This window comes from Seriola aureovittata, chromosome 17 (assembly GCF_021018895.1).
Source record: "Seriola aureovittata isolate HTS-2021-v1 ecotype China chromosome 17, ASM2101889v1, whole genome shotgun sequence".
Taxonomy (NCBI): Eukaryota; Metazoa; Chordata; class Actinopteri; order Carangiformes; family Carangidae; genus Seriola; species Seriola aureovittata.
The window spans coordinates 15831218-15845331 of NC_079380.1; the positions used below are offsets into that span (position 1 = coordinate 15831218).

The 14114-nt window shown below is 41.1% G+C and overlaps 1 protein-coding gene and 1 pseudogene across 3 annotated transcripts; both read left to right on the forward strand.

Moving 5' to 3' along the window:
- Positions 1 to 989: 989 nt before the first annotated feature.
- LOC130185648 (GTPase IMAP family member 8-like) lies at positions 990 to 4103 on the forward strand (annotated as a pseudogene).
- A 258-nt stretch (positions 4104 to 4361) lies between these two features.
- LOC130185646 (far upstream element-binding protein 2-like) lies at positions 4362 to 13338 on the forward strand. 3 transcript variants are annotated; one of them, XM_056402228.1, is made up of 18 exons: positions 4365 to 4646; positions 5996 to 6098; positions 6231 to 6290; positions 6482 to 6518; positions 6709 to 6761; positions 6896 to 6967; positions 7061 to 7118; positions 7271 to 7457; positions 7622 to 7720; positions 7808 to 7906; positions 7991 to 8093; positions 8600 to 8721; positions 9040 to 9333; positions 9459 to 9574; positions 9660 to 9748; positions 10110 to 10316; positions 11187 to 11374; positions 11542 to 13338. In XM_056402228.1, exons 1-18 carry the CDS (start codon positions 4518 to 4520, stop codon positions 11548 to 11550), a joined length of 2025 nt encoding a protein of 674 aa, XP_056258203.1. In that variant the 5' UTR covers positions 4365 to 4517; the 3' UTR covers positions 11551 to 13338. The 3 variants fall into 3 exon arrangements, with proteins under 3 accessions (XP_056258205.1, XP_056258203.1, XP_056258204.1); XM_056402229.1 differs by having other exon boundaries at positions 7286 to 7457; XM_056402230.1 differs by lacking the exons at positions 11187 to 11374; positions 11542 to 13338 and having other exon boundaries at positions 4362 to 4646; positions 10032 to 10252.
- The last annotated feature ends 776 nt before the right edge of the window (positions 13339 to 14114 follow it).

The window sequence follows — 14114 nt, forward strand, 5'->3', positions numbered from 1 at the left end:
ACTTTGACCAATCACAGGAAAGAAAAGGCGTCCGTCATCCGCTAACGTATTTCGACCACAACAAAGATGGCGTGTAGTGTCGTGTTCGAGGGAAAGGAAAAATTGACAGCGACCTCTACTGGTTAAATTATTTCACATGTAGTAAGTAACACATGATCTTTACAACAGGAGTAATACTTGTCAAATAGATGTAAATTATTTTCAGTAACTGTGACAGTTTGACCTACATAGAATTGGTTATAGCCAGTGTTTTATATACAATTACTGCTGCAACTAGACAAAGTTACTTTTACTGTCGAAAAATATCCACCTCAATTTCCCAGAGCTCAAGGTGATTTCTTCAAATGTCCTGCTTGTCCTCAAAAACCTAAAGATATTCACTTTGCACAGATATAGGGCAACACAGAGAAATGAGCAAATCCTTACATTTGAGAAATGAAATGTATGTAATGTTATGTATGTAATCTATGTAAAAATGTTAGTGATGTCACTTTAATTGAACTACCAGATGATTTAATAATGCTTCCATTCCAGGAAAGTCTGGTGCTGTTATATTTCATCACTATTTCAGAGTATATCATTTTTCTCTTTGTAGGTGCAGGTGGCTTCTCTGAAAATGTGTGACCTCATTGTTTCGTGCAGTCAGAGTCAATAATATTTGATCTTAGAAGATTGTTTTAGTCACCAATGTATCACGGCCCTGGCCATGATTTAGTTTATATATTTTTGTTTATCTTCCATTGGTTGTGGGGAGCCACATTTTGAGACATTGCTGGGGAGTTAAGTTTGACTCTCTAACAGCCTCGGGCCCCAAGCAGTTACCTGCCTTGCCTATTCACAGGCTGTGTCTCTGACACCGCTTTCAGACCTCTCTGATCAACAGTCATAGAAGTAAATCCAAAAGATCCTGCCACACCCTCCATATTTCTCTCCAGCAAAAAGACTGACAAGCAGAATCATGTCGCTCTTCCTGTTTTTATAGCTTCAGTTCCACTGTTTCCAGTGTTGTTCCCGACTGTTGCAGATTTGGAAATTTAAGTCAGTTTCCTTCTTATTATCAAAACAGCTGCCCAACAGAAATAGAGAAGTCAACATGGACATTGAAAACAATGGATAATATACCTGCTGTTTCCAACTCTGGTAAGTGAGGTCTTTTAATGCTCTAATGCAACATTGTGCAGTTGTTTAGGCAGGACATCAAGGTGGGTATAATAAACTATTTATTTCATTTATTTGTTAGTTTATTTAACAGGGATAATTCAATCACACATTGTTAGAAGAAGTGATGAAATGGTGTATAAAGGTTTTTAAATTCATGTTAGACACGCATATAATGCTGTTTTTCTTCGATAGTAAGCATAATTTATAAGGAAGCCTACACAGGCACATGTGATTACTAGTAATTAACTTACAGAGCCTTTCTTGCCATGCAGATATGCAAAATAATCAATCAATTGATTCTACAGAAAGGACAATTTTACAGTTTTATATAATGCACTTATTTTAAGAATATTGCATCTCTCTATCAGGGCAACACTCTCCAGAGTTGAGAATTGTGCTGATAGGTGGAAGAGAAATACATGGTAACCCCAGTCATAAGAGTGCAACTGGCAACATCATACTGGGTAAAAGTGTTTTTGAAACCAACAGAAGAACTGCCCAGAGTGTTGTGGGTCAGCTGGAGGTACATGGCAGAAAAGTCACTGTGGTGGATACTCCAGGCTGGTGGTGGCACTATCCACTAGAAAACACCCCAAAGTTGGACCAGATAGAAATAACGAACAGCGTCTATTTGTGTACACCAGGGCCTCATGCCTTTCTCCTAGTCATTCCTGTTGGTTTATCATTTCCTCAGATCTTCAAACACTCACTAGAAGAGCACCTGACACTTTTCCCAGAAGGAGTGTTTAATCACACCATTGTGCTGTTTACTGCAGAGGCTCCATGTTGTGATGAAACTTTAAAAACATAAAATCAGTAAGTGGCCAGCCCTGAAGTGGATTCCCCCACGCAGTGCTCCTCGTGGTCGGCCTGGCATCTGCTTTCAACGCATCATACCAGAGAGCCGTGCAGGAGCACATGAGTCTGTTCACAGATGACATCTGGAAACGCACGATTGTTGTGTTCACTAGAGGTGAATGGCTCGGAGGGAGGACTGTGGAAGAGCATATAGAGAGTGAGGGAGGTCTGCAGTGGCTAGTGGAGCGGTGTGGGAACATGTATCATGTCCTGGACAACATGAAATGCAGTGATGAGATGCAGGTAACGGAGCTCCTCGAGAAGATTGAACAGATGTGGGCAGGAAACAAAAATCCTCATTATGAAGTTGACCTGCTCCGTGCGGAGGAAATAGAGGCAAGGAAAGAGGCTGAAGACAAGATGGCTAAAAGGATTAGGCATACAACTCAAAGACAATCAAGAATACTAAGAGAGTTGTTTAAAGGTAAGGGAAAAATTTTCATGTCACTTATTTTTAATTTAGTAACTATTTTATGATGAAAAACATTACATGTTTTCCAGGAGAGAAGCAGCCAATCACTGACCTGAGGGTTGTGCTTGTTGGCAGAAAAGAGTCAGGGAAGAGTATGACAGGAAACAGAATCCTTTCCAAAGAGCTATCTGACACATATTGGATGAAGAAGGTATCACAATATACTGCCTAAACTGAAATATTCCAGGAACACGGTATAAGGACAACCTTTGATTTGTCAAATCTGTTTTAATAGTTCTAATTTTTCATTTTATTTCCTTTGGGTAGGATTTCCAATGTAAGAGAGGAACTACAATGTGTGTAAAACAACAAAGAAATGTTGCTGGAGTAAACATCACAGTTGTTGAGGCACCGGGCTGGTTTACAGACACGATGACACCTGACTGGCTCAAAGGTGAAGTTCTGCGCAGTGTCTCCATGTGTGCTCCAGGCCCTCATATTTTTCTCTTGGTTATTCCTATTTCAAAAGCATTTACAGAAGAAGATCGCAAAGTAGTGGTCGAGCTCTTGATGCCATTCAGTGAGAGAGTCTGGAGACACTGCATGGTCCTATTCACCTGGGGTGACTGGCTCAGCAACAGATCCATTGAGGAACACATCGCCCGGAGAAGGCAAGGGCCTCCAGTGGCTTGTGGAAAAGTGTCAAAACAGATACCATGTTGTCAGCCACTATCATCATATCACAGGTGAGGAGTTGTTCAAGAAAATTAATGACTTGACAATACGTAACAAGGGCCACTGCTTCAGCACAGAAGACAAACAGAAGAAAAGGCTAGAACTTCCCTGGCAAGCTAAACAGCCTGAGCTGACAGAAGAGGAGTGGGACAGGAGGGAGCAGGATCTCATAGACCGGATGTTGAAAGCTGTTGTACCAGAACCCGAGGAACCAACGCTACCATCGGTGAAGATGACAGCTAGCATTGATGGATTCTGCATTCCAAGCAGTGAGTTTTTGGTTAATTTAAAAATTTTACATATCTGCATTGTTGTTATGAATTACACCATTCATCTTCTGTTCTCAGTGAGTGGAGGTGCTCCCTCAGAATTTGGGAGCACATTTTTGAGTCAAAGAGCATGTGCCATGGTGTCTGAATGGCTGAACATTAGAGCTGCAAACTCTGATGTCACCTCTGGGCTCGGCAGCATCAGTGCCTCGGCCAGTTATGTGGAGAAGCTGGATGGAATCCCTCTGACAGATGAAAATCATCAAGCTATTGGTTGTTTTTTCCCAGAAAAGGACTAAATGAATTTTGACACCGTTCCCCAGACCAGGATTTCCACAGACACTGTAGGAGCCCAGACACTCTTTTTAAACACAACAGGTGTTACTCACAAGCAGTGTAGAAACTAAGGGAGTGAAGTATCCAACAGAAAAGCACTGTTTTCCAAAATTGTTGGATACTGTAAGGAATGTGCATCTATATCCAGTGGTATCAGATGTGTGAATAGTGTTTATGTTATGTTCTGGTGATAATGTAAACTGTTATAGGCTAAGCTGTAGGCCTACATTAATTAATTGAATGCTATGTAATCACGTCAATGCAGAGATTATATTTTGATTGTTTACTGTATGCATGTAAAAAATGTATTTGTTCAAATCAATATTTTGCAGGCTTGGAAAGCAAATTAAAAATACTGTAAAATTGTGGTTAAAAATAAATAATGAAATGAAAAATAACAGTAGCCTATTGCTTTTATGTTAATATTTTTGCTTTTAAAGTGACCACAATCGTTGATCTAGTATGAAAATATTAGCCAATTATTTTGATCATTATGAAAATACTCCAATCACCTTTCTGTCGATCGACTAATCGGTTAATCAACAAATCGTTTCAGCTCATACCATAGAGTAATAACGTACATATACAGCCATGTCTACAGTCAAGAACGCGAGTGAACCTTCGCGGCCGCCGTCGTGTCTCCGGCGCTTTCCTTGCTCCGTCAGTTTCTTGACTTTCCTTCCCAGTCCTGCGTAGCTCTGATCTCGGTTTTCTACTCCCGCTCCCTCGCCTGTCTTCTGGTCAACATGTCGGAGTACAACGCGGTGCCGCCGCCCGGTTCCGGGCCCCCTCTCGGCGGACAGACAGCTCTTGGGAATGGAGCAGGAGGCATCAAGAAAGATGCCTTTGCGGACGCGGTGCAGCGGGCCCGGCAGGTGAGGGATGTGACGGGTATGAGCGTGTCTGGAGGGAGGGCTAGCTCAAGTTAGCTTGAGGGCTAACATAGCATAAACACGGGGCTTGATGTTTTGAATTCACAAATTTTTCCGAGTTAATGATGTCATAATAGTACAATAAAGCTAGTTGGGACATGTCACTGCTTGTGTTCGTTATGTCTTAGCTAAAATACTGCAGCTTGTGCCCCCAAAAAGCTATATATAGACAAAATAAAATAACTAATTCGCATGACATTGTTTTTTCATTTCACTGTCTACCTCTAAATCTATGAATATGGGACATTTAAATTAACTGCGGGGTGGTTATTATATATAACCGATCTATTCTTCATCCATTAACTAAGGCACAAAGAAGCACTGAAGGCACAGTTTGACCCCGATCCTCTCAATTTTGTATGGTTTTTTTTTGCATCGTTTCATTTTTATTTCTTCTTTCTGCTTTCATTTTATATTTCTTTCATTTGTTTTTTAATATTTTGGTAGTTTAGCTACACCGAGCTAAAAAACAATCCAGTCTAACGTAACAGTCCTGCAATAAACCCTCTCTTCATGAAGGTTATTTAATAATCAGTTTTTATTGAAATTGTTTGAGAGAGTTGCCGATTCTACTGTTGGTCATTTTGGAGAATGCAATTTGTGATGCTATTGAACCATATTGCATTGTACAGAGACATATTTCTATTAATTAGCATATCTTCCATATAACACTATATAATTCAACTGCACCACAAACTGCAACCTCCAAAAATGACCATAATGTTGAATCAACACCTCTATAAAACGGTTTCAGCACAAATTAAACATCGTAGCATTTGTGTGGTTCTCAATATCAAAAACGAGTTATGTAATGCAGTTATGTGGCTAGTAGATAACTGTTAGATGCATCTAACTTTAGTGTAGTTTCAATGCCGGGAAAAGAAACATCTAAGGCTCCATTGCATTACTGTATTATGGAAACCGAAATTCTACTTAATATGTACTGTATCCAGTCTTATTATTATAGTGGATCTCCTGGGCCACATAGATGGACAAAAAAATCATAAAAACAAAATGTGGTAGTTAAGAAACAAATACAATTTAAAAAGCCAAATTATACACATAACCAAGAGAGGCCAGTTAAAATATACAATTGTCCATATTTAATACGTACTGAATACACACTGTACAGTGACATTAATATACTGTTGCACTGTACATTAGTGCTAATCAAGTGTATATTGATAAAGGCTGCACACTGTAATAAGATGCTGCTCATTCATATGTGTGCCTTACAATATACATGAATGTTAAAATGTGCACATATATCGACTTTTACATTTGTGTTTCAGATTGCAGCTAAGATCGGGGGTGATGCTGGTCCTCCCATGAACAACAACACAGCATCAGATGGCTTTCCATTCACTGCACAGAAACGACAGCTGGAGGATGCAGGTAGCAATAACCACACTGCTTAACCAACTCTGTGTGGCATAGTTGATAATGGCTTTAGATGCCAAAGATATCTTTGTGGTGTACCACACACACCCAGCTATAGTGTATATCTGTTGTTCCCTCATTTGACAGATGAACCAGAGAGCAAGAAACTGGCTGCACAGAGTGACTTGGAATCAGCTAAAGCACTGTGTGAGTTCATCCTGCTAAGTTATACTCATACTTATTGCATTGTGGTTTTTATAACTCACAGCCTGTGTATCCACACTTCCCCTCCTCTGTCTGTTTTCACATTCTCATCCCAGAGTGCATCAGTAAACCAAAACCTCTCCTTTGCTCTGTTTTCTCACTCTCTTTTTCTCTCTGTTGCTATCACATCTCAGCTATTGGCGCACAGCTTGCTGCCCTTGCACAACAAAGGTGAGATCTTGTAGTATTTTTCAGTCGATTGTGTTATAATTAGCTGTATTCAGCCTTTGTATCATGGCAGTGGAGAGAAGAGTGGAGTAAAACAAGATTGTGGCAAAAGTACAATTAAAAGGCTGCTACTACTTGACTTGTTGCCTCTTGTTCCCTCTTTGTTGTTGTCCTCACTTGCTGTTGGTGCCAGACCTGCCTCCACCACAGAGGAGTACAGTGTTCCAGACAGCATGGTGGGACTCAGTGAGTGCAGTCCAACTCTGTTTTAAAAACATATTGATGCCACTCTGATCCTGTGATGTAAGACGCAAATAGATGCCACTTTAAAAAGTGTGACCCACCAAACAACACACATCTTTCTTTCTCCCCATCCCCAGTTATTGGCCGTGGAGGTGAACAGATCAATAAAATTCAACAGGAGTCAGGTTGCAAGGTTCAGATTGCTCCAGGTACTATCTGCACTTCTGTTATCCAGAGTTTTCCATTTTACAATTTTATTTTCCTCTTGGTGTTAACTACACACTCTATCTGTGTGTGTCCAGACAGCGGAGGCCTTCCAGAAAGGAGCGTCTCTCTCACAGGTTCCCTCGACTCTATACAGTAAGTTTTGGATTTTTTGCAAAGAGGCTCTATCATTTTATGAGGGCCTACTGCCTAATTTCATAAATATTATGTGATGTAATATTAGTCCCTTGGCATAATATCAGCTTGATGACATGATGTCTTAAAATGGATGTGGAGTAACTGGTCAGCTCTTCCCCGGCTAGGAAAGCCAAGAGGCTGTTGGATGAGATAGTGTCACGAGGGAGGGGTACACCCCCCTCTTCTTATCACGAGTCCACCAATGGGCAGAATGGCACGGTTCATGAGATGATGATCCCAGCTGGCAAGGCTGGCCTTGTCATTGGCAAGGGAGGAGAGACTATCAAACAACTACAGGTATATCGCATGGCTGTTGCTTTTGTATTTTCAGACAGATGTGTACCCACTTTTACAGTGCAGTGGAATTGCTGTTTTACATGAAAAAAGGTTAATCAGTAAAGCCAGAGTGTAGTGAGTAGTGTCAGTAAAGCTGTAAATAACCATGAAGTTTGATCCTCTAGGAGCGTGCAGGGGTGAAGATGATCCTGATCCAGGATGCCTCTCAGGGACCCAACGTTGACAAACCCCTGCGCATTATCGGAGATCCATACAAAGTCCAGGTACAGCCATAAAATCATCTTATGAAGCTCAAAATAAATGTGTTGCAGAGTTTCCATGAACTATATTCATTAGGTTTTCCTTTTCAGCAAGCCCAGGAAATGGTGCAAGAGATTCTGAGGGAGAGAGACCATAGCGGCTACAGTGAAAGAAATGACTTTGGCTCCCGAATGGGAGGAGGCATGGATGTAAGTTTGTGCATGGGAGCAAAATTAGAATTGGGATCAGTTGAACCAAATCTAAGCTTATTAATACTTTTGTTTTCAACTCAGATCCCAGTACCACGACATTCAGTCGGTGTTGTCATCGGACGCAACGGAGAGATGATCAAAAAAATCCAGAATGATGCTGGAGTTCGGATACAATTCAAACAAGGTAGGGCCCTGTGATGGTCGTTGCAGTTACAAAAATTCTACATTTTCCACGCTGCATTCAGGTTCTCATCAGTGTCAAACCAACATGAAAGTTTGATATCTGATGCCGTTAACTAACACAAAAAGACAGTTTATAAGTAACCTTAACCATAACAAGCCATCATCACTGAAGTTTGAGCTTTTATGGAATGACAACATGAGTGATAGCTCAAAAATCACTCACCAGAACAATGAACTCGTTATCCGTTTTCAAATTATTTAAATGCCTTTTTACATGAGTTTGTGTGCACGCAGCAGGTGCCTGCAAAAATCTAGTATTACAAGATTAAGAGCAAATGACGTGTTTTTTTTCTGTGTTGAACTCAGTGATTTTGAACACTAGGAGCAGGTAATAGAGTTGAGTGTTGATTCTCAATTGAGCACTAATCATTTCAAATCACATTAGTAATTTGAATCAAAGTTAATGTCGAAAGCATTGCTTAATGCAGACTAAAATCTTTCTCTAAGATGATGGGACTGGTCCAGATAAGATTGCCCATATAAGTGGTCCTCCTGACCGCTGCGAACATGCTGCCCAGATCATCAACGACCTGCTGCAGAGCATCAGGGTCAGGGAGGAGGGACAGGGGGTATGTAAACTCTCTCTCACACGTGCATGAACTGTCTCACTCTAAAACAAACCAATAGAAAAAGGCCCTAAAATGTAGAAAAGTATCTCTGTTCTGGATAACTGAATGTATAGCATTCCCATTTTTAGCTTTTAAGCTTCATAACATTTGCATCAGTAGAACTTCACTTGTAAAAAAAAAATTGAATATCCTCCACCAAAATCTTAAAGCATAAGCAGTAACTTCTTTTCACTCAGTGTAAGCATGTACATTCAAGAGAGAGACAGATCTATAGTACTATGCGGTAGTCCTGAGGCTTTCTCTTTCCTCCATCTACAGGGTCCCCCAGGTCCTCCAGGCATGCCTGCAGGCAACAGGGGTCGTGGCGGGGGACAAGGCGGTTGGGGTCCCCCTGGAGGGGAAATGACCTTCTCTATTCCTGCCCACAAGTGTGGGCTCGTGATCGGCCGGGGGGGAGAGAACGTCAAGTCCATCAACCAGCAGACAGGGGCGTTTGTGGAAATCTCTCGACAGCCGCCCCCCAACGGAGACCCCAACTTCAAGCTGTTCATCATCCGGGGCTCACCGCAGCAGATCGACCACGCCAAGCAGCTCATTGAGGAGAAGATTGAGGTACACGCCATTCTTGTCTTTAGTCTGTCAACCAGCTTAAATCCTTTATACTCTTCAAGTCAGAAGCCATTTTGATTCATAAACATGTACATTCATATGATGTGTGGTTATGTCATGTCCTCCAGGGTCCTCTGTGTCCTGTGGGCCCGGGGCCAGGTGGACCAGGCCCTGCTGGTCCAATGGGCCCCTACAACCCTAGCCCATACAACCCTGGACCGCCTGGGGCACCTGGACCACCACAGTGAGTAGCTACAACTAATGGCAACTGTCCTTTAGAGCATTTAAGATAAGGACTCTCAATAATAAACTGTTTCTCCTCTCCTCAGTGGTGGTCCTCCAGGTCCTCACCAGTACAATCCTCAGGGCTGGAGCAACACCTATCAGCAGTGGCAGCCCCAGGCACCGCATGACCCCAGTGAGTCACCTTTGAATTCACTACCGCTCCTGGTTTTCAGGGATTAATGTCTATTTCTGCCCATTTTAGCACATTAAACACATCAACCCTACTGCAGTACTTTCATCCCAAGTCACATGTTACTGTTTATCCCTCCCAGTCTTTTCTGAAGAGTAATGACATTTTTTTTCTAAATGTGGGAAGGTACACAGGAGTACTGATGGAAATGTTGTGATGAGATGCACTATCTGTACTTTAAGCAGGTCTGGCTAACCCTGTCTCTGTTTCCCCCCTGGTCTCCAAGCCCGGTCTCCAGGCCAGTAGCAGGGGCTCACCCTCACCCTATGAGGACCTCACCCCCTCCACCCTGCATCTTTTCTAGGCAAGGCAGCAGCCAATGACCCTAACGCAGCCTGGGCAGCCTACTACGCTCAGTACTACCAGCAGCCGTCGGGGGCTGTGCCAGCCCAGTACCCAGCAAACCCAACTGGAGGTGCCCAAACATCAGGGGACCACACCCAGCCCGCACAGACGCCGGGGGGCCAGCCAGACTACACCAAGGCCTGGGAGGAGTACTACAAGAAGATGGGTAAGCCTGCCAAAGAACATCATCTGTAACTTTTCCTGCTGAAAGCAAATTGATAATTTTTTTCTTACCCATGCTGAAATAATTTGTGGGTTTAAACAATCAGTCGCATCAGTCAGTTCATTTGTCTCCTAAAAAAGCTCCTAAAAGCAGTGAAACACAAAGTATATGATAAGCACATGAACACATCATATAAATATATATTTTAAAATTAAATTATTTGATTAGTCATTAAGTAAAAACTCCCAAACATTTTCTTTTTCAAGCTTTTTTTCAGTGTGAGGTTTTGCTGCTGTTCTGGACTGTTGGGGCAGTAAATTAGCACTTAAATGTTATTATTCTCATCAAACTTCTTAATTGAAAACGAATTGATACAAATTCAATTTTAGTTGCAGCCCACATTTTCAATTGATGAAAAATAAAATAAAATAAATAAAATAATATTTTTATATTTTCATTTTGTTCAATTGTCATTGATCATGACACATTTATGAGGCTTTATAGCTGTGTTTTGTAATTGTGGTATATTTGGTAATAGGTTCAGCATCTGTAGTATGCTGGTCCGTATGTTTAGAGTCATAAACTCACTTGCTCAAATTCCTTAAACACTTTCTAGAACCACCCTTGCACCACCCCTTGCATTGTTGGAGAACAGTGTGCATCATTCACAAATTGACCAAAATTAGAAGGAGCATGGTTTAAGTGTATACTTCATGCCACTTGTCACATCACACTACAGCCTGAATAGAATTAGTGTATAGTGATTGATTTAATTCTTCAGGTGAACTGTTGCTGGTTAGTTTAAGTTCTGCATCATGAACTCAGTATGAACTTTGTGAGCTGGGTTGTGTCTCATTTGTCTGTCACCTGCAGCCCAGGCAGGTGGCTCAGTTCCTGGGACAGCAGCTGCAGTCCCAGGAGCAGCAGGGGGAGCAGCATCCACAACGGGAGGCCAGCCAGACTACAGCGCAGCCTGGGCGGAATACTACAGGCAGCAGGCTGCGTACTATGGACAGACAGGACAGGCTCCAGGCCAGCCAGCCACTCCCCAGCAAGGACAGGTTGGTACAGAGGCTGCAGTGAGGTTTTCATCATGTCTCTTTGGTATCATTCTGTACGCTGTATCTCAGAGTTTGGGATTTCCATTTTATTTATATTTGAAAGTCACACATTTACAATTTGTAGTAAAAAGCTGATCTTTCACTGGTTTCAACCGTTTGCATTTTAGACGCAGTGAGAGTTCATAGCAGAAGATCTGATCCTGGAGAGAATCAAGAAGACGGGATCAAGAGGACAACCCTGAACTTCAGGATCTATGCTGTTAAGTTTGACTTTTGTTTTTTTGTTCTGAGTGGAAGTAAAACCCTTCCTCACCACCAAACATCACCTGGATACTTTTTAATAAAAATGTGAACTGAACAGACGTTCTAGTGCTTTGCTCCTGAGGGGAGGGATAAGACTGATGATCCCATCATGGCAGGTACACAAAGCTTCTCAATGCCTCTGCATACATTTATATATGCCCTTATAAACAATGGAAGCCTTGAAACGCCAATACATCTGTCTCATCTTTCTTTTATTATCTTTGAAGACATCTCAGAACCATTTTTAAAGCCCTAATCCTCATATCTCAGTGTTATATTTACTGAATTGCACAGAGCTATTAGAACTATAATCATATTGTGTATCTGGTACAGGTAATAAATCAGAGAAATACATTTTAAAGCTCATTTGTTTGCTGAGTGTTTTGATGTTTTGTTTTGTTTTAATTATCACATTCTCTCTGGTGAGGCTTGCATGGTGTAACTGGATTTATATTTCTTTGGTTTATGAAAGAGTTCACCTACAGTACTTTGTATGAGTGAACGGTTTTACGGTGTAGTAGTAGATTTCCTCTCTACAGTGTTGGATAATGCATGTGGGATGACTAATAATTGTTCAAAGTTGGTAGAGGTAGATGAAAAAACAGGTAATAAAGAGCAGGGCCACCCTTCACTTGCAGAAAAGCTTCAGTCGGCCTTCTACTGGTGAATAAAAGTCCTTAACTGTGTGTAATGATGTGAAAGTGTTCTCTGAGTTATAAAGCCATGCGGTTTTTTTAGGGTTGAAGTGTGAAAATCTTGTTCTTCTTCAGATGTTCACATAAGCATTTAATGGTTTTTATGAAGATGTTTTACTTGGGGAGGCAATGAAAGCTACTGGACTTAATCCTGGTGTCCTCAAAGATAGAATGACATGTTTTTTGTTTTTTGGGTTTTTTTTTTTTTTTAAATTACACATAGGTTGCAGGAATTTTGCTAAAGTAGGATGCTTGTTTCACGTTGCCATGATTCAAGACTCTTCTCTTTGCCTCAGTTTGTTTTTGCATTTTTATCAAATGTCCATCTGCAGTTTACGCACCTCTTCTGCTTCTTCAAACGTCCATTCTGGGTTCTAACAAGAAACACCGGCTTACTGTGGGTGGAAGGCCAAAATGCAAAGAAAAACATACATTTTAAATTTGGCCAGCTTGGTGTTCCATATTGCTTGGAAAACTCTAAAACTGATTGTCAGACTTTCCAGCGGGCATTCGTCCTCAAGCAACTGCATCTGTCTTTTTCATGTAGTGACTTGTGTAATGTGTAAGTGTAATGTTTTACATGTAGTTCACACATCTGCAGGTTCTTCTGCAATGGGAACATGTCACATAAGGCTACACTCAAACCATCCAAACCATGCTGTGATTTTGTTTCATCTCAAGGATGCATGTCATTGCTTTTTACTTTTTTATGGATGCCAACACGAGTCTGATGATCTTTTGCCTTCTCACAGTCATTGTTTGTGTGCAAAAGAATGAAATTTAGTCTTCCAATGTGTCCCACTTTAAGATATATTGTATATGTAAGTATATTCAGCAATATAACAGGCTGTTGGTATTGACTTACAGAGATGTATCAGGTATGATTCTTGTATTCTGAACGGCAGCTGTGAGCCTGCCTTTGGCGGCAGTGTTGATATTGTTAATAAATGACCACCAGCAGCAATACTCTGAATTAAAAAGGGGCATATGTCAGTAACTTTAAAATGTGTTATACATTTTCTTGTCTTGCTTGTTCCTTAACACAGTATAGCCTGTTGTTGCCAGACAATAACAGAAGCACAGTTGAGATAAATCACCACTAGATGTCATTATTAGCCATCGGGTGAAATCCGACTACTGTGAAAATGATGAGCCCATTTATTGGGCTAAAACATCTCTCTAAAGCTCATCTGTTTTGGGAAAAGATAACTGAATGCACACTCAAGATAAATCAAAAATCTGTGACTGTGTATACTTTTAATATTTTGTACATTTGAGTCTATTGTTTTGACTTTTACCTGTTTTTCTTATATGAAGTATTTTCAGTTTTCCAATTGGATTGTTAAAACTGGAAATACAATTGATCAGTTAGTGTTTCCCCGCACAAGCAAACTGACTTTAAGTTTCATAAAACAGACTGAAGGTATTCGTAGTTTCTGTTCCACTGTCATTTTCAGTAGAATACTACTGACGTGTGTGTGTGTGTGTGTGTGTGTGTGTGTGTGTGTGTGTGTGTGTGTGTGTGTGTGTGTGTGTGTGTGTGTGTGTGTGTGTGTGTGTGTGTGTGTGTGTGTGTGTGTGTGTGTTGTGTGTGTGTGTGTGTGTGTGTGTGTGTGTGTGTGTGTGTACAACACAGGAAGTCAACCTATTTATCAAACAGAAGTGTAAGATTGTGGCTGCATGTCAGACACAGTATGTCTGTCTATAAGCCACAAAGATTTTACCTGCTGTATTGAGACATG

Excerpts from the sequence above, each read along its gene's own strand:
- LOC130185646 (XM_056402228.1), top strand. The coding sequence starts at position 4,518 with ATGTCGGAGTACAACGCGGTGCCGCCGCCCGGTTCCGGGCCCCCTCTC. Across the intron at positions 6,291-6,481 it reads GGAATCAGCTAAAGCACTGT|CTATTGGCGCACAGCTTGCT; the intron begins GTGAGTTCATCC and ends ATCACATCTCAG. Across the intron at positions 6,968-7,060 it reads CAAGGTTCAGATTGCTCCAG|ACAGCGGAGGCCTTCCAGAA; the intron begins GTACTATCTGCA and ends GTGTGTGTCCAG.